A 19,789-nucleotide genomic window follows, 5' to 3' on the forward strand; every position below is an offset into this window, starting at 1 on the left:
TCGCTTCTCATACGCGGAAACTGGATTAGCGATGCCTGCCCCGCTGGTAGCACGGAGAAAGGAACGGTGGGGGAAGCAGCCCGGCCCCTCTGAAAGACAGCATCCGGAGGCTTCGGGGCTTCCGGGTTTCCGGTTTCCCCGCCCCCCTCCCCCCACGGCCCCGCGGCCGGGGCTCCGGGGACGTGCGCGCCGTGTGGGGCGCGCACGCAGGGCGGGGCGTGCGGGGGCGCGCGCGTGCGCAGCCGTAGCGCGGAGGGTCGAGGCAGAGCCGCGGAATCGCCGCGAGATCCGGTCTCGGTCCACGCTGCCCGTCGCGCCGCCCGTCGGCCAACCCAGCGTCCGCCGCTACCGCAGCCATGGGAGTGCAGGTGGAGACCATCTCTCCCGGAGACGGTGAGTAGGCGCGCGCCCGGTACCCCCGGGCTGCCCCGGCCACCGCGCGCATCCGCTCACCTCGCGCGTCTGTCTGTCTCCTCAGGGCGCACCTTCCCGAAGCGTGGCCAGACCTGCGTGGTGCACTACACGGGTGAGTCGCAGGACCGGGGTAGGGGGCGCCTCGGGGGTCGGGGGGCAGCCGGCGCGGCCTGGGGGCAAAGGCCTGGGGCGTGGCGGCGGCAGGCCCGCGTGGCCCGAGGCCGAGGCCTGGATGGTGGCAGCGCCCCCGAGGGGGCAGCGTCGGGCCTGCCAAACCTCGGGCGGTCCGAGCCGGCGCGCGGGCCGGACTTTATTCCGCACTTCGAAAGCGGTTCTGTGTCAGAGATGCTGCCGTTCTGCCCACATCGCGGATGGGGAAACTGAGGCTTGGGGCGGCGAAGTCACTTGTCCAAGGTCACAAGCTCAGGATGGGCAGAGCTCTGGCCAGGGACCATCAGAGAGGATTTATAGCATTTCTGTGCCCGGTTTACACCCTATTCCCGCTTCCGCCCCACCCTTCGATGGAGATAAGAAGGGCGAGGTAATTCCTAGTCCGTGGGAACTCGGGCCGCGCTGTGGGTGGGGAGACATCCCGCTTTCTAAGTCTTTGCTCTGGCCCAGCCTGGCCTTGGAGAAATTAGATCTGCACCGTCCCTTTCCTTTTCTTAGTTTTGAGCCACTTTACAAATCCTGGCCTCAGTGGCGGTGATGGCCCGGGTTGACATATAATTTAGCCTCCCCAGTCCTTCTAAGAGTAGAGACTTAACCCCGTTCAAAAGATAAGGAAACTGAGGCCCAGTTAGGAAAACAAACAGTATTATAAGCCAAAGGAAGTATTAGACTCTCAACCAGAATTTTAACATGACAGTCATATTCCTTGAGACCATTTTTTACTCTATGCCCTTACAAGGTTCGCTTAGGTTGTACTTGGTAGGGAGGGGAGGGGGGAGGCTGAGCAGGCGGAGACTTAGCTGTAGTGGGTGCTGGTGATTGGTGTAGCCACAGTTGTTAATATGAACAACCTTCCCTCCCCTTCCTCCTTCCCTTTTTCCTCCTTCCCACCCTTTCCTCTGTTCCTCCTCCTCCTTCCTCTATGTCTCTCTGCTCCCCCACCCCCTCAAGTAGGCTGTAGGCAGTTCTGAACCTGCTGCTCGGGGATAAGCTCTTGCCTTTTCTCTCTCAGATCATGGGGGGAGCCCTCTGTGAGGGAAATGACTTTTCCTTGGGAAGGGAAAAAGGCAGCTAACATTCTCCTCTCTGGTGCCCTTTTATTTCTCTGGGTTTTTTATTCCTCTGGCCCTTCTCCCTGTGTAGAAAAGAGGGTGGGTGTATAGGGGGTTAGGGATAGAACTTTTAAAAAGGCTACCATAGGAGGAAGTATTGAAACCTATCTTGGTAGGGAACTATTTCATACCTACAAAAGAAACTGTAAAGTGGTTTTGATGTTTTAAATGGTTGTCTTTATAGACTGTGGTCAGCACCTGAGCCCGGGAGGTCTAGTGGAAGAGAACATGTCAGTTTGGTTGATTTTGATCTGTGAGATGAGAAGAGTAATAACCATTGCCTTTTACAGTGCTAGGTGAGTGGGCAGTTCATTCAGTTCCCACAGCCAACTGGGGCAGGGACTCAGAGAGGTGATGAGTTGCCTTCTCCCCCCTCTCCTCCCAGTTTCTAGTTACATTAGGTTAATTGGCTCCACCTGGCTCATTCCCAAGTCTGTGCCCCTTATCCTTGGCTCACCCATCTTCTGGTGCTGATGGCAGGACTGGACACCAGCATGTCAGCAGAACGAAGTTTCACTGTGCCTCTTGGTGAAGTGTCCCCACAACGCATGTCTGGAGGCTTTTCCTAAGAGAACAGATGGCTGTGGCACCCAGAACACCATCAGGGCTCCCAGTGCCTCTTCTCCAAGTCTGAGTTTTCCTTGAGGGTGGCACCCACCCACATGTTCCCAGAACAGCAGTGCGACCCTGGCATGCGTTAGGACAAAAGCTTTCTTTTTTATTTCAGTTTTGATAAGCCCTACAAAGACACCCTGGTGAGAAGCCAGCTCTGCCTCATGCTCACAGAATAGGCTGTTCTTGGGCAGGCTTCTTTGTTCCTGTGGGTCTTTGCCATCAGCCTCCCAGGAAGAACCTGTTTGAGACCTGTGGGGGCATGAGAGGAATGGGTAAGTGCTTTGAGATTTCATCTGTAGCAGTTGAGTGACTTAAAAGCCGCTTGGAACAGAATCCATCTTGAGGGAACATGGTGAAGAGTATCATAAAAATCTGAGGGTCCTCAAATACAAGAGAACCTCTCCTCACTGAACCTCGAGGAGAAGAAATTCTCATGATCCTCCTAGTTTTCATCTTGTTTTTCTCTACCCACCTATCAGTAGTCTCCTGTTAGGGCTGTTTCTCTGCTGCTCCCAAGTCATTGATGGTGGGCATCCCTGTGTGCCCACCTCCCACCCCTGCCCCCTGTTTCTCTGTCTTTTTTTGCATAGCTAGCTCAGACTACTTGGCTGTGTGGCTCCAGTGGTTACAGTTCCTAGGACGGAGAATCTGATTGACCCAGGTTCGGGTCATGTGAATTCTCTAGATCCAGTCTGCTCTGGCCAGGTAACTGCTGCTGCTGATTTAGGAGCAGCTTCAAAGGATCAGCGTTGGAAATAAGGAAGCCAAAATCTTCTCTTGGTCATCAGGAATATGATTAGCACAGGCTGGCTTTGACCACATGAATGTTCTAAATGCTCCTGGTGACTGCCAGTTGTATCCTGGATGCCACTCTCCAGGCTCCCTCTGGTAACTTCTATAGCCTCTAGCAGAGCACAGCATGAGCACGGCCTCAAAGAAAGGCCTATGCCACATCTACGTGATGTCAGAAGGGAAGGTGAAAACTGTACTGTCTTTAGCCAAGGCCCTCCTGGTAGCATGACAGGCAGGCATTGAGGTGAGAGGGAGGAAGTGGAAAGATAACCTAATAGGTACCTTGAGGATCAAGTGGATCCTCATGGCTCCCTCCTTGCCTCCAGTAGCTTCATCAACTTTATTATTGAGCTTGTCCTGACACATTGCTAAGCTTATGTCCCTTATACTCACATCAGCAGGCCACGTGCCTGCCATTGTTAGAGCAACCTCAAGTGGATTGAGGAATTCTTTTTTTATAGTTGACATCTTGTCCTTGGGATCAGATTTAACTTGTCTGTAGCCTGACTTCTGACTGAGAAAAACCAAGGATGCCTCGGCTTCATCACCTCAGGAGGTCCACTTGAAGGGACACTGCAGCTCCCCTCCCCACCTGCTGCTTTTCTTTAGCCTCTGTCTCCTCTCTCCTCCCTGCTTTATTCCACCCCCTCCCCTGCTGAGTGTTTCTTGGCTGGTGATCCGATGTCTGGAGGGTCTGGAGGAAGGCTCGCCCCCAGCAGAGACTGCTCAGATGGCTTCCCCCGATGTGTGCCGGCTTCAGGCAGGCAGACTGTAACTGTTTGGGCAGGGCCACAGCAGGACCCTTTTCCTTCCTACAGCCGATAATTATTGAGCAACAGAAACCAGCCAGGCACTGGGGACACAGCCAGTGAGCTGAACAAAGGCCTGGTCTGGTGGGGAAGCGACTAGCAGCATGAAGGTCTGACACATTGGGTGGTGAGGAGCTCTGTGGAGAGAGGTTAAAGCAGTGTGAGGGCCTGGGATGGAGCTTTACAGCTTGTAGTGAGGGTGGTTGGAAAAAACTTCTTACAAAATGACACTTAATATTGGTCCAAAGGAAGGTGGGAGTGACTGATGTGGCTGTCAAGAACAGTCTTCTAGGCAGAGAGAGGGGCTAGCACAGAGGCCCTGCGGCTGGAGCATGACTTGGTGTATTAGCTGGAGTGGATTGTGCGAGGGAGACGGTAGTAGATGAGGTAATGGTGGGGCTTGCTTTCTGAGATGGGAGTCACGAGCTGATCTGGATTTTAACAGAATCGCCTGCCTTCTAGCTACTGTGTGGACGCTGGAGTGTTGGTGGCAGTGCGGAAACAGGGCCCTCGTTGTGTCCTGGGTGTTTAGAGCGTGCCAAGGGCAGGTGTGCAGAAGTGGTACCACAAGGACAGTGATCCCCAAAGAAGATGTGGGTCCTTTACTGGGTTCAGATTTTAGCTTGGGCACGTGATCCACTTTTCTCAGCTTCCGTATGCCATCTATTAAAAATGGGAGAAACAGTGCCTGCTGTGAGGAGTTGCGGGGGGCAGTGCATCTGGGAGGGGCAGCAACAACAGTGATGCTGTAATTGCGCATTGTGTCACGAAAGGCCCCTGTGTCCCCAGCGCAAGGTGTCTTATCATCCCTCAGTTTAGTGTTGGCAGAGTGGCATAGGCTGAGACCCTTCCGTTTCACAGATGAGGAAATAAAAAAGATGAATCTGAGTGAAGGTTCATCTTAAAACAGGCCTCCGCATTGCCTGCAGAGTATTTTGCCTAAGAACACTGCAGCTCTTCTCTTTAATTTGGAGATGAAAGGAGTTTCAGTATTTGTTACTGATTCTTGGTGGGTGTAAGACGGTCAGGGTTGGGCTATACCAGCTCACTAGTGTGTGCCAGTTAAAGTGTCAGTCCTTTTACCTTCAAGTTTCCTTAGCATAATTGGATTGTAACATTTTGCAAATGGACCTTGCTATGGAAATGTTATTTTCCTTTTTCTGGGATTGTGATTACCAAAATACGGAATCACATGGATGCCAGCTTTCTTCTTCCACAGATGAGAACAGAAGAAGGCTCACTTGTCTTAAATAAACTAAAGATCTCATAGAATTATTGCATCTGTGTGCAACTGTTATTTGTAAAGTTGTCAGAATTAGAGAAAAATCAAAATAGAACAGTAATTACCCATGTGCCCACCACCTAGATTCCACGATGGCTGACATTTTGTCATGTTTGTCAGTTCGGTCTACTTACAGGTATATGTAAATAGATATAATCTATATTGAGTTTTTAGCTGAGCCATTAGAAGCTGCTGACATGATACTTTTTTTCTAAGTACTTGAGCATGCTATAAGAATGAGAGTATTCTCCCTATCCTAATTCTGGTCACATCTGAGAAAATTTTAAATGATTCAATAGTATCTAAAGCCAAATGCATATTGAAACGACCCCAGTTGTCTTCAGTGTTTTTCAACAGCGTAAAAAAAAAAAAAAGTTCAGTTGGAAATTATGTCTATAGTAAACATCCAGAAGAGTCTTCATATCTCACTGGTTTTCCAAAGAGAGCACTTATTGTTATAGAATACCCCCACATCTATCTCATTGTTTATTCCTGACTGTTGTATAACTCCTTCCACTATCTTGATTTCCTGTAAACTAGGAGTTGAAATGTCTAAACAGTTTCTGGTTAAAACATTTTAGTGTGAAGACTTCTAACATGATGCTGTGTACTTCATACTCGGCATACCATGGGGAACATCACTATTTGTGATCTTTTTTGTGATTATGCATTTTACCGTTTGAATTAACGGGGCCATTGTCAAAGGGCTTGGACATCCTGTGTGTGACCTGCTACTCACCAGCCTTTTACCTACTGATTTTTATATCAGTTGATGATTCTTACCTGAAAAAACTGTTCCATTGGCATTTAATTTACAAAATGGTAATTAAAAACTTTTTTTTCATATCTTCCACATTTATTAACTGCTCTTCGATAACCCAGGGTAAAGCTGAATTCTTTCCCTTTAATTATCAATTTTAAGATCAGGAATTGGTTTTACAGTCATCCTCCATGGCGACAAGTGACTCTCCCCATCTATTTATTTATTTATCTTTAGTATACTAGGGACTCATATTTTACTCGGGGCCTTAAAATCATTGCTATTCATTATTCTTTTTGATAACTCTTGTCCCAGATTTGGCCAGTAGGAGCCCCTTCAGGGGGGCTTCCTGGCTGGGTCAGCAGTAAAGAATCTGCCTGCAGTGCAGAAGACACAGGAGACGCGGGTTCGATCCCTGGGTCAAGAAGATCCCCTGGAGGAGGGCATGGAAACCCACTTCAGTATTCTTGTCACAAAAATCCCGTGAACGGTGGGCTGTAGCCCTTAGGGTCACAAAGGGTTGGACACGACTGAAGTGCCTGAGTGTGCATGCACACAGACCCTGCCTTTTTGACATGCTTCCACTGTTTTTAATCATTTCCTTGGTTTCACTGTTCTGTTCCTTGCATTAGTCGCCTCTCTCCCAAGAACTCTGGTTCCTTGCAATGGGTCTCAGACTTTTTTTATTGACAGCTTTATTGGATATAATTTATACAATAAAATTTTTAACTTGGACATGTTTGGTGATTTAAAACTGATTTTTGTAAAGTTCTGATTAGAGTATCCCCATGTCTGTCTCATTGTTTTCTCCTGGTTGTGTGTAACTCCTTCCACTACCTTGATTTTCTATAAAATAGTTGAAATGTTATAGATACAGTTCATTGTGTCTATAAACTAAGGCTCATTTGTCTGCCTTGGAATTTTCCCTAAAAACAGTATTGTCATCTACTGTTTTCCATGGAAAAGGCTGGAGGTGTTTTGAACAACTTAGGCATGTATTCCCTTGGGCCCCTTTAACTTTGGCCTGATAAATTCTAGTAGCACAAAGAGCAGGAGGAGGAAAGGGAAAGAAAAGGGGGGATAATCTGCTTCTGGCTGCTGCTGTCTCTGCTCTCTTTGTGTTTCCTTTTCCCTTCCCAGGAACTCAGGCCACCCTGGCCTGCATTCAGTTCCCCCAAACACATCAGCCTTTCCCCCGAGGAAGGCCTCTGGCCTGCCACACTGCCTCCATTTCTCGCCAGGGCAGGCTGCTCTTGCAGCTTAAATGACACCCCCTCGGTGGGCTCCCCTGACCCTTGGCTAAAGTGACACTTCAGATGTGTGCACACACTTAGGCCTCTATCTCTAACAAGGTGCCCATCAGGCAGTGTGTAGTTACATCTGCTCTTTCCCTAGGAGACTGCAGGCACCAGGAAGTCAGCCCCACAGGGCTGGTGGTCTCCAGGGTCTCTGCTTTGGTGCTTGGCATGGAGTAGGTACCCAGTGACTGTTTCAAGTGGTCAGTTAGGACTTGGCCTTAGACTTCAGCTGGAGTGTGGAAAGTCTGCATTCCTGTTCTGATTGGTATCATACTTCTATTAGGTCTTCTGCCCACTTTTTGATTGAGTTGTTTGTTCTGGTATTGAGCTGTATGAGCTCTTATATATTTTGGAGATTAATCCTGGAGTTTATCCCAGGGATGCAAAGATTCTTCATTATGCGCAAATCAATCAGTGTGATACACCAGATTAACAAAATTGAAAAATAAAAACCATATGATCATCTCAGTAGATGCAGAGAAAGCTATCAACAGAATTCCAACATTCATTTATGATAAAAAACAGAAAATCTGCATAGAAGGAACATACCTCGACATAGTAAAGGCCATATATGACAAACCCATAGCAAACATTATTCTCAATGGTAAGAAACTGAAAGCATTTCCTCTAAGATCAGGAGTAAGACAAGGGTGCCCACTCTAACCATTATTCAGTATAGTTTTGAAAGTCCTTGCCATGGCATTCAGAGAAGAAAAAGAAATAAAAGGAATCCAGATTGGAAAAGAAAAAGTAAAACTCACTATGTGCAGATGATGTGATACTATACATAGAAAACCCTAAAAATGCTACCAAAAAACCACTAGAGCTAATCATTGAATTTAGTAAAGTTGGACGATATAAAATTAATACACAGAAGTCCCTTACTTTTGTATATGGTAGCAATAAAAAATCAGAAATGAAGGAAACAATCCCATTCACCATTGCAACTAAATGAATAAAATACCTAGGAATAAACCTACCTAAAGAGACAACAGACCTGTATGCAGAAGACTGTAAGACACTGATGAAAGAAATCAAAGACTACAAACAAACAGATATGCCATGTTCTTGGATTGAATCAGTATTGTCAAAATGACTACACAGAGCAATCTACAAATTCAGTGCAGGCCCTATCAAATTACCAATTGTATTTTTCACAGAAGTATAAAAAATGCACAGTTTGTATGGAAACATAAAATACCCTGAATAACCAAAAGCAATCTTGAGAAAGAAAAATGGAACTAGAGGGATCAACCTTCCTGATTTCAGACTATACTACAAAACTACAGTTATCAAGACAGTATTGTACTTGCACAAAAACAGAAATGTAGACCAGTGGAACAAGATAGAAAGCCTGGGGATAAATCCCCACACCTATGGGCACCTTATTTTTGACAAAGGAGGCAAAAATATACAATAAAGAAAAAGCCTCTTCAATAAGCAGTGCTGGGAAAACTGGACAGCTGCATGTAAGAGAATGAAATTAGAACACTTCCTAACACCATACACAAAAATGAACTAAAAATGGATTAAAGACCTAAATGTAAGACCAGAAACTATATAAAACTCTTAGAGGAAAACATAGGCAAAACACACTGACATAAATCACAGCAAGATCCTCTATGACCCACCTCCTAGAGTAATGGAAATTTAAAAAAAAAAATGGACCTAATTAAACTTAAAAGCTTTTGCACAATGAAGGAAACTAATCAAGGTGAAAAGACAGCCATCAGAATGGGAGAAAATAGTAGTAAATGAAGCAACTGACAAAGGATTAATCTCTAAAATATACAAGCAGCTCAGGCAACTCAATACCAGGAAGACAAACCAACACTATCAAAAAGTGGGCAGAAGGCCTAAACAGATAGTTCTGCAAAGAAGACATACAGATGGCTAATAAACACATGAAAAGATGCTCAACATTGCTCATCATTAGAGAAATGCAAATCAAAACTACAGTGAGGTATCATCTCATACCTGTCAGAATGGCTATCATCGAAAAGTCTGTGAACAATAAATAGAGGATGTGGAGAAAAGGGAACCCTCTTGCACTGTTGGTGGGAATGTAAATTGATACTAGCTGTTTTGGAGAACAGTATGCAGATTCCTTAAAAAACTAATTGGTATTAAGTTGAAAGTAGAAGTTCTTTCTCCCTCTCGCAACTGTAAGTAGCAGGAACTTTATATAGTTTTGAAAGTTTGGGGTTTGGGATATTCTGTTTTGTTGTTTGGTTTAAGTTTTTTTTTTTATTGTTGGTTGGTGGTGTTCTAAAACTTTTCATATTTGGGGCCCTGCAAAATGTTTCTTGTGAAAACCACCTACAAAGATGCATCAGCTAATGAAAATCACATTGTGAATCATGAGCTTTTACTACAACATGTGGTGAGGCCATAGATTCATGCCTTCCTAAGTCATCTTCCCTTACCCAGTAGGGGGTATCTGGGAACTCTGCCTTCCATGAAGCAGAGTGCGCTAGAAGTGTTGTCTTTCCTGTTAAGTGAAATGACAACCCAAGGGTTCTCCAGAATCTGCAAATGCTAGCCCTGGGTCCTCCTCCCCCTTTTTTTTTTTTTTTAAGATTTTTATTTTCTTTTTAATGCATTATTTATGTATTTTTATTTTTTGGCTGCGTGCCATGCTGGATCTTTGCTGACTAGGGATTGAACCCAGGCCCTTGGCAGTGAGAGTCAGATCCTTAACCACTGGACCACCAGGGAATTCCCTGGCCTTGGGTCTTAACCACTGCTTCTGTGACATGGGCCAAGCGTCTGGAAACAGTCCAAGGGGCCTTTGCTTAGCAGCTGCTGCCCAGGTCTGCCTCTCCTGATTCCTTTTGAGCAAAAAATGAGCCCTCCATAACAGACAGGCAGCAGAAAGCCATGCTGTGAGCGGGATCCTGCCAGGAGAGGACCTGGAGACTTCCCCACTATCATGCATATGCTCTCTCTTTTTTTTAAAGCCCTCCTGTTCCCTCTCCAGGGATCTGAGTTTGATTCTTCCCCAAAGAACAGCTAAAACAGCTTGGGAGTAGACCCAGGTGAAGGTGATATCAACTGCATTGCAGCCAGGGGCCAATTTAACAGTCCCGCGCAGGCAGCCATGGCTTCCCTGGTGGCTCAGAGGTTAAAGCGTCTGCCTCCAATGCGGGAGACCTGGGTTCGATCCCTGGGTCGGGAAGATCCCCTGGAGAAGGAAATTGTCAACCCACTCCAGTATTCTTGTCTGGAGAATCCCATGGACTGAGGAGCCTGGTGGGCTGCAGTCCATGGGGTCACAAAGAGTCGGACACAACTAAGTGACTTGACTTGGCTTTACAAGCAGCCATAGCTTTTGCTCCTTCCGTGGCCTTGTGCTTTTAACTGGAGAGCCCGGAGTTTGCTGAGGAATTTAAAGGTGCTGAGTGTAAAAAACTGCCATTCTGGCTGGGATTACCCCTCAGATTGTTTTTATCACATAGGGAAGAGGTCCAAAGCCTTGTGGTTGTCCTGCTAGTTCTTAAAAATTGTGCAAATGAAGCAGATCCTAAAGTGCTCATGAGTGCCAGGGGTTGAGCTGAGTGCCTCAGGGACGTAGAACTGTTTGAGTCCAGGTCTGATCTCGAGCCATGTTCAGTTGGGAAAGACGAGAGCTAATTTTTGACGTCAAGAGTATGTAGCTATCCTAGACAATTTCTGGGTCGTGAGGTATAGATTTGTGTGTAATCAGAAATGGAATCAGTTCTTTAAATAGAAGGTTATGCTGGTGATCCAGGTTTTTGCTAAGAATGGCCTTCGGAGCTTAAAGAGTATCAGCTGTCGTGTCTGCACTGTAACCTCAGTTGCCTCCTCTCAGGAGAGAAATGTTTTCTCTAGGAAATTACAGCACTAACTTGGCAGGTGGCTTCGCTGTTCAAGGGCTCCTGGTTCTGGCACGGAGATGTCCAGAGTTAAAATGGGAGCAGCTGCTGAGGCTGACTTGCCTGCTTTACCTGCTGCTTCCCAAAACAGAGGAAGCACCTGCCATCCACTGCCTGGTTGGGTGTAGGAAGCAAGCATGTAGCATTTTAGTAAATCTCACTTTTTCCCCTTTCTCCTGTTTTTTAAAATAACAGTTTTATAGAGGCGTAATTGACATCCAGTAAATAAACTATTCATGTTTAATGTGTACAATTTCATAAGTTTCGATATGTTTCTTTGTTGCTCTTTGAAACCTCCCTCTTCTTCCCATCCCTGACAACCACTGCTAGGCAGCATAGGTTAGTCTGCCTTTTCTAAAGTTTTGTATAAATGGAATCATACCATGTGTACTGTTTTGTCTGGCTTTCGCTCAGCATAATTACTTTGAGGTTACATTGTTCCACGAGTCAGTAGTTCGTTCCTTTTTATTGCTGAATAATTTTCTATCATATGGATATATTTAATTACCTGTTTACCAGCTGGCAGATGTTTGGATTGTTCCAGTTATTGGTTATTACAAGTAGGTCTGCTATGAGCATTTGTGTATATGAGTATTTTTATATAGCCAAAAGCACCATTTCTCTTGGATAAACATCCAGGAGTAGAATGACCGGGTCAAATGGGCGGTGTGTGTTTCAACTGCCAGCTGTTTTCCAAAGTGGCTCTTCTGTTTTATATTCCCACCAGCAGCGTGTGGGGATTCCAGTTCCTCCGTATCCCTGCCAGTACATAATATGATGAGTCTTTTTAGTTGGATACATTCTAATCGATAGTAGTCATACCTCCTAGTGGTTTTAATTTGCGTTTTTTAATGATGACAGTGTTGAATATATTTTCATGTACTTATTTGCCATTTTTTATCCTTTTCAGTGAAGAATGGATTCATATTGTTTGCCCTTTTTTAACTGTTATTTTGCTGAGTTTTTTGAGGGTTCTTTTCATATTCTGGACACAAGTCTTTTATGAGAGATATGTCCCGTAAAGATTTTCTCCCAGTTTGTGGCTTGACTTTTCATTCTCTTAAAAGTATTCTTTAAAAGTGCAGAAGTTTTCATTTTTGATGAAGTTCATTTTGTCCTTTTATGGCGTGTGCTTTTTCACCTCATATCTAAGAAATTTTTGTGCGACTCACAGTCACAAAGATTATTTTCCTATGAGTTCATCTAGAAATTTTATAGGTTTAGTGTTTTTTTAGAGCTGATTTTTAGTTGACATTTGATTATGATGTGAAGTATAGGTCCAAGCTTTTACTTTTTGCCTTTGGATGTCCATTCAGTTCTTCTAAGCCCAGCATATTTTTCATTTCAGGCATTACGGTTTTCACCTCTGAAAGTTTGACTTCAGTCTTACCCTCCTCCTCTGCTCAGTCTAACCTCTGTGTCACTTCTGGGTTGTTTCAGTTGATTGACTAGTTGCATGTGGGTCATATTTTCCTGCGTCTTTGCATGCTTGGTAATCTTTGGATTGGTCATTGAAGAAGGCCATCTTGTCTCTCCTTGCTATTCTCTGGAACTCTGCATTCAGTTGGGTATACCTTTCCGTTTCTCCCTTGCTTTTTGCTTTTCTTCTTTCCTCAGCTATTTATAAAGCTGCCTTAGACAGCCACTTCAGTCCCATCACATCATGGCAGATAGAAGGGAAAAAGGTGGAAGCAGCGACAGATTTCCTCTTCTTGGGTTCAGATGGTGGCTGCAGCTGTGAAATTAGAAGACGATTGCTTCTTGGAAGAACTATGACCAACCTAAATAGTGTGTTAAAAAGCAAAGACATCACTTTGCCAGCAAAGGTTTTGTATAGTCAAGGCTACAGTAGCCTTGATGATCTTTTCAGTGGTTGCGTGTAGATGTGAGAGTTGAACCATAAAGAAGGCTGAATGCCGAAGAATTGATGCTTTTGAATTAGGCTGTTGGAGAAGACTCTTGAGAGTCCCTTGGACAGCAAGGAGATCAAACCAGTCAATCCTAAAGGAAACCAACCCTGAATATTCATTGGAAGGACTGATGCTGAAGCTCCAATCCTTTGGCCACCTGATGCAGTGAGCTGACTCACTGGAAAAGACTGCCTGATGCTGGGAAAGATTGAAGGCAGAAGGAGAAGAGAGCGACAGAGGATGAGATGGTTGGATGGCATCATCGAAGTAATGGACATGAACTTGGGCAAACTCCGGGAGATTGTGATGGACAGGGAGGCCTGGTGTGCTGCAGTCCATGGGGTTGCAAAGAGTTGAGCATGACTTGGCAACCGAACAACAACCATCTTTGAATGTTAGACATTGTAAATTTTACCTTTTGGGGTGCTGGATATTTTATTCCTAATAATCTTCTTGAGCTTTTTATGTGTAAACACTTGAGTTACTTGGAAGCAGTTTGATCCTCTGCAGTCTTGCTTTTATGATTTGTTAGGTGGGTCCTCCAGAGCAGCGCTCAGGTGGGGGCTGATTACTCCTCACTGCTGAGGCGGGATCTTCCCAGAGATCCTATGCCGTGCCTCATGAACCATGACGTTTTTCAGTTCAGCTGGTGGGAACCAGTACTGATCCCAGTCCTTTGTAGGCTCTGAGCACTGTTCCTTGTAAACCTTTTGGATGGGTTCTTTTCCAGGCCGTGAGTGGTGTCCTCAGGCCATGTGCATTGATTAGTACTGTGGTGAGTACTTATGGGGGACTCTGTAAATCTGGAGAGCTGCTTTTACAGTGCTTCCCCTCCCTGCTGTGTGTCCTGTAGACTCCGTTCTGTTCTCTTCCCTCGGAAACTCCCAAGGATATAAGCTGGGGGGACATCACAGCTCTCGCCTTGTTAGTTTTATTTCTCAGGGATCACAGGCTTTAATTGCAAAGTCCAGTGTCTTCATTGCTGTAACTGTAGTCTGGCCTCTTTTTGGTTTCATTCAGTTTCTTTTTCTTTTTTTCCTGTGGTTTGTCTGGTGTTGTTTTGTTTCAGTTTTTGGTTGATTAGATCGAAGGGTAAATCTGATCCTTTTCCTCCATCTTGGCCAAAACTATTAATAACTTTTGATAATCATAGTTTCTCTTATATTCTGCATTCAGTACTGACAAACCTAATTCCCACTCGAGAAAGCATCATATGCACATTCATTGCTGCTTCTTAATGGACATTGCTTCCTCTTTTGCATAACCTCCTTCAGCATCCTGCAAATTATAGCCTTGGAGTTGGTTTCCTCATTTGTTATAAGCAGTCTCTGGCAGATGGATGGAAAGGCTCCTGAAAAAGAGAAAGGATTCTGAGATGCCTAGCTTCTCGTTGCCTGCTCTCACCCTTGATGCTGAGTTCATTTAGGGTAGGATCAGTGGGTGAAGAGCTTAAAATGGGCTAGAGGGAACATCTATGGTGAGTATTATGGAGAGTGGAGATCTAGTTTTCTCCCAGTTTGTCATTTATAGAAAACTGTTTATTTATCATGTCTTTGATCAGATAGTGATTGTGTTCTGGTAAAGAGATGAGCTACATGTACACCCGAACTTGTTAGTTCTAGGGTGTTGAGTTCCTAGCTTTACAGTGTCTCAACAGGTCACTTTGTGTCCATCTTTGTGTCTCCCTTTCAGTCCTCAGCTCCCAGCTTCAGGCAGTATCATCACCCACTCTGCCCTAGGACATTTGTCCCTTCTCCTCCTCTGTTAGGACAGTAGTTCCTGTCCCCATGACTCCCCATTTTCCTATTTTGTCAAAATACAGAAAGTCTGGTGACTGTGATAAAGCTGGCAATTGATCTCTGCTTCCCCATTCCACCTACCAGTGTTGACACTGTTTTTTAGGTTGGAATTTCCCTCCACCTCTGAAAACATACAAATACAGCGGAATTCTGTGTTTTGCTGGGTCTTTAGAGGGTTGCTTAGAACCATAGTGGTTGCCCCGCCTCCACCTCCATATGAAATCAGTATTGTGTTAGTTATATGTCAACAACGGGCTGGACCCTTCCAGTCTGGGATGAAGGTGTGAGTGTTTTCAAGACCTCAGTGACAGCTATCACAATTGGCTGACACTGGCTTCTGGAGAAACCCATGTGCTGGTCTTTTGTGAGCAAGGAGTTGCAGGTATCTCTTGGTCTTTTGTCATGACACTCATCCCCTGGCATTTCCATCTCTGAAATGCCCCCTTTTAGTGGAAGTTTCCAGTATGGGTTGTCTGGCTTATGAGAAACTGGAATGGTAGAATGAAAATGGTTTTTGGATTTATAGCCTAGCTTTAATGCCTTACCACATTACTTCACTTCTCTCTGCCTCAGTTACTTCTTCTGTGAAGTGGGGACAGGAATCCTTTGCTGTGGGAAGGATTGAATAAGTTCATGTGTGTAAAGTACCTTGCCCAGTCTCTGACTCAGATTAGAAGCCCACAGTTCAACCAGAGTTTTTGGTGTCTTTTTCAATGCTCCTTCTCCAATACCAGCTAGTATCCTATAGTTCAGTTAAGTTCTGACACTACCCACTTTCTATAAGAGATGGGTGAATTGAAGGAGGAATATGGCTTGCACATAGAGTGACTGCGAGCTACTGTGTGTGCTTAAAGGGCCCACAGTTGCTCTCAGTCTGGGAGGAAATCCAGAGTGCTGGGAATTCCTGCCAGGAGTGTGTCTGCTTCCCCATTCTCCAGAACAAGGTAGATAGCCTGCCTCTGGTATCAACTTCCTGCTTTGAGTTGGGGAAGAACATTCACTAGCCTGGAATAGAGGGACTACCTCAGCTTCTCAGAGGCCCACTGAGGACACAGGAAATCCTAGGACACCCCGCCAGGTCTTCCAGTGCTGGCCTCTAGGACAGGCACTCTCCTGCTGGCTCTCACTTCCCTCATGTCATTCCTCCTCGTTACTCATGTTACAGCTGCCCTTTTCCACAGGGATGCTTGAAGATGGAAAGAAATTCGATTCCTCCCGGGACAGAAACAAGCCCTTCAAGTTTGTGCTGGGCAAGCAGGAGGTGATCCGAGGCTGGGAAGAAGGGGTTGCCCAGGTATGCTCTCTTTTGTTGTTGTTGTTGTTTTTTTAGTGTCTACTTCTTAAATTACGTTTATGCGTAGGAAAAATTTCATTGCTAGCTCCCTCACCCAAATAGCTCCTTTTATTAATGTTTTTTGTAGAATTTCTGTAAGTGCCCCCCTCACCCCTTCTTTTAGACACACACACACACACACACACACACACACACTGTTCTGCTCTTTTCTTTTGCACTTAATCAATCTCTGATACTTGATATACCAGGACATAAAAGAGAAGGAAGCTCTCCTCATAGAGCTTCATCGTGTAGGCAGATCTTGGAAGTATTGCAGGCTTGGTTTCAGGCCACCACAATAAAGCAAATCTTGCAGTAAAGTGAGTCACGTGGATGTTTTGGTTTCCCAGTGCATATTAAAATTATGTTTACACTATAGTTTATTAAGTGTGCAATAGCATTATGCCTAAAACACAATGGACAGATGTTCCTTGAGCAGTGCAGGGTAGGGACACCAAACCCCACCTCCCTGCCCCCTGAACAGTTAAAAATCCGTACATAACTTTCACAGCTGGTGCTCTGTGCCTGAAATTCCTCATCCAGGGACTCAGCCAACCATGGATCATGTAGTGTTCAGTGTTGAAAAACACTGACATGTAAGTGGACCCATGCAGTTCAAACCTATGTTGTTCAAGGATCAAATGTATGTGCCTTAATTAAAAAAATACTTTATTGCTAAAAAATGCTAACTAACATTTGAGCCTTCACCGAGTCATAATCTTTTTGTGGTAGCAAATCAAAGACCGCATATTGCTGTACAAATGTAGTGATGAAAAGGTTCAAAATACTGCATGAATTACCAAAACGTGACACACAGACATGAGGTGAGCAAATGCTGAGGGAAAAGGCACAGGTAAGCTTATTCCACCCAGGGTTGCCACAAACCTTCAATTTGTGAAAACATAGTGTCTGTGAAACACAGTAAAAGGAGCTTATGTCTGTATCCCCTTAGGTGAGTGTACTACAGTTTATTTGACCAGGACACTCTTGATGGCCATTTGGGTCATTCCCAGTATTTCAGTATTATAAACAACACTGCAGTGATTAATCTTGAATGGACTTTATTTTGCATTTGTGCAGGGGTTCCCACAGGCAGATTCTTGGAAGTAGACCAAGTGGTTCAGTAGCTGTGTGCACTGGATTTTGACATATTGCCATGTTGCCATCTGTAGGGATTACACTGAATTGCCACCAGTAGGCTATGAAGGTGCCTGCTCCTCCCAGCCCTTCCAGCACAGTGTGTTGTTAAAAACTTTTGGCTTCAGGACACAATGAGTGAAACCACTATCTTGGTGTGGTTCTAATTTGTATTTGTCTTATTATTGACCATGTTGTGTCAGACCACTTCTGAGAGGTCAGGCTCACGGAGAAAGTCATTTTGTTTGTCTTAAGTCTATTTCTTCACTTCTCCCCTCCCCATTTGTGTAAACAGCTTTTGTTCTGCCAACTCTATGAAATTCCCAGTAGACAATAAGGGATCCAGGGTTGCCAAATTTCAGTTGGATTTTATCCTTGCGCTAAGCCCAGGAATTTTTTTCTTGGCACTAACCAGGTAAAGGGATGTTTACTGTGGCCTACAACCCAGGGAGCTTTATAATCAGGCTCTGCCATGGTGGATAATTAGTCTATTTCCTCTCACCAAAGAGAAGTGGAGATTTAACCAATGTGGATAGAGGGATTTCTGTTTTTCTGTTTTTCAGAATACACTTTACATCCTCTATAAAATATCACTGATTTACCTCCAAATAAACTGCTTAAACTTTCAGAAACTGCTTTTCTTAGGTGTCTAGATCTTTGTTCCTTCCTGGCTGGGAGTCGGCAATAGAAAACGGAGAGGATCTTTGTGGCTTACTTCCTTTTGGAAACCTCTCCAACTGTACCTTTCTGTCCTGTCTCCCACCCCAGACGTCTGATAGGCTCTTGGCTCTGTAGCTCACCCCCATCTCCCATGCCAACCATTGTCCACCCCATGGCTCATCTTCTGTGGCTGTTCCAGCACTGGAACAATCATTGTGTTGTGTGTCCCAGGAGCCATCGCTGCCACTGAGCTGGTGTTATCAGCCTACTTCCCATCCCAGGCTAGGAAGGCCTGATGAAGTGTTAGGGGGATGCCCAGTCTCCCCCTGCAGCCAGGCTGCTTTGAGTCAGTCACAGTGGTGGTGCTTGTGGGAAGTCTGGGTGGTCTGAGACCTGCATAGAGCATGAACTCCTCCATATAATATTTCTTTAGGACATACATTAAAAGCACAGGAGGAAGGGTTGTCTTTCGCCCCTTCTCCTGTTCTTTTGATACTGTTCCAGTTTTCTGTGCTTATAGGTCTTCAGTCCTGGCACATGTACTATTTTGGCAACTTGCTTTTTTCATCTAACCATGTGTCCTGGACATCTTTCCATGTTAGTATAGTTAAGGCCACTGTTTTCTTTCTAGAGGCTAAGAAGAATGGTACAGCTGCACTGTGAAACCACACCCCTTGCAGTGGGCATTTGAGTTGCTAGCAGATTCTGGAAGTGGAATTGCTGGGTAAAAGGATATCATTGCTTTGAATTTTATTAGATTAAACCATATGCTTTCAACTGTCTTTGCCGCTTTGGTCCAGCATGTCCCAATTTCTGAAGGGTGCTGTAGGAAAGAAGCCTGTAGCTTTCTCTTGAGTCACCATCACTTGGACTGGGTCAGAGAGCCAGGCGTGCACACATGGAGAGGTACGCGTATAGTTGGAGAGGCATCCAAAGGAAAGGGAGCCACAGGGATCCTCTGTTTTGTACTGCCAACGTCTAGTCAGGCAGGAACAAAAATCTAGATCCTTGGGAAAGGCAGTTCCTGAAAGTTAAGCCGTTTGTTGCTGCTGCTGCTGCTAAGTCGCTTCAGTTGTGTCTGACTCTGCATGACCCCATAGACAGCAGCCCACCAGGCTCCCCCGTCCCTGGGAATCTCCAGGCAAGAACCCTGGAGTGGGTTGCCATTTCCTTCTCCAACACATGAAGGTGAAAAGTGAAAGTGAAGTCACTCAGTCGTGTCCAACTCTTAGTGAACCCATGGACTGTAGCCTACCAGGCTCCTCTGTCCATGGGATTTTCCAGGCAAGAGTACTGAAGTGGGTTGCCATTGCCTTCTCCGGTTAAGCCATTTATTTGGAGATAAATCAGTGATCTTTTACAAAGGATGTAGAGTAAAGCATATTCTGAAAAAGAGACAGAAATCCCTCTATCCACACTGGTTAAATCTCCAGTTCTATTTGGTGAGAGGAAATAGACATGGAGACTTAAAAGAGATAGGTAAAGAGTGGGGATAGAGCAGAGAACCTGCTCACTGTTCGGAAAATAGACATTTTGTATTTGATGAGAAAATGAAAAAGCTACAAATACGTTTTAAAAAGTGAAAATTTTCTTGCCATCCTCTGCTCTCCCCATAGAAAAATCTAGTGTTATTTGTGTTCTTCCAAAAATGTTTTCATGTTTATACAGGCAGGTACAACTATGTATAAATACTTTTCTTTTTTGTATAATTGGTAGCATGCTATTTTCATACAATTGGTACATGGTACTTGGTACCCCCAGAAAATCTTATTGCTTGTTTTACTTTTTCTACATTTCTGAG

The 19,789-nt window shown here is 45.0% G+C and overlaps 1 protein-coding gene across 2 annotated transcripts in view; it reads left to right on the forward strand.

The window, feature by feature from the left end:
- The first annotated feature begins 264 nt into the window (after window positions 1–264).
- FKBP1A (FKBP prolyl isomerase 1A) overlaps window positions 265–19,789 on the forward strand; it is a 35,809-nt gene continuing 16,284 nt past the window's right edge. For both annotated transcript variants that reach the window (XM_015099799.4, XM_027977025.2), the window contains exons 1-3: window positions 265–393; window positions 479–526; window positions 16,040–16,152. In XM_015099799.4, the coding sequence (XP_014955285.2) occupies window positions 357–393; window positions 479–526; window positions 16,040–16,152 (198 nt within the window). In that variant the 5' untranslated portion in view covers window positions 265–356. The remainder of the gene's footprint in view (window positions 394–478; window positions 527–16,039; window positions 16,153–19,789) is intronic.

Source organism: Ovis aries, chromosome 13 (assembly GCF_016772045.2).
Source record: "Ovis aries strain OAR_USU_Benz2616 breed Rambouillet chromosome 13, ARS-UI_Ramb_v3.0, whole genome shotgun sequence".
Taxonomy (NCBI): domain Eukaryota; kingdom Metazoa; phylum Chordata; class Mammalia; order Artiodactyla; family Bovidae; genus Ovis; species Ovis aries.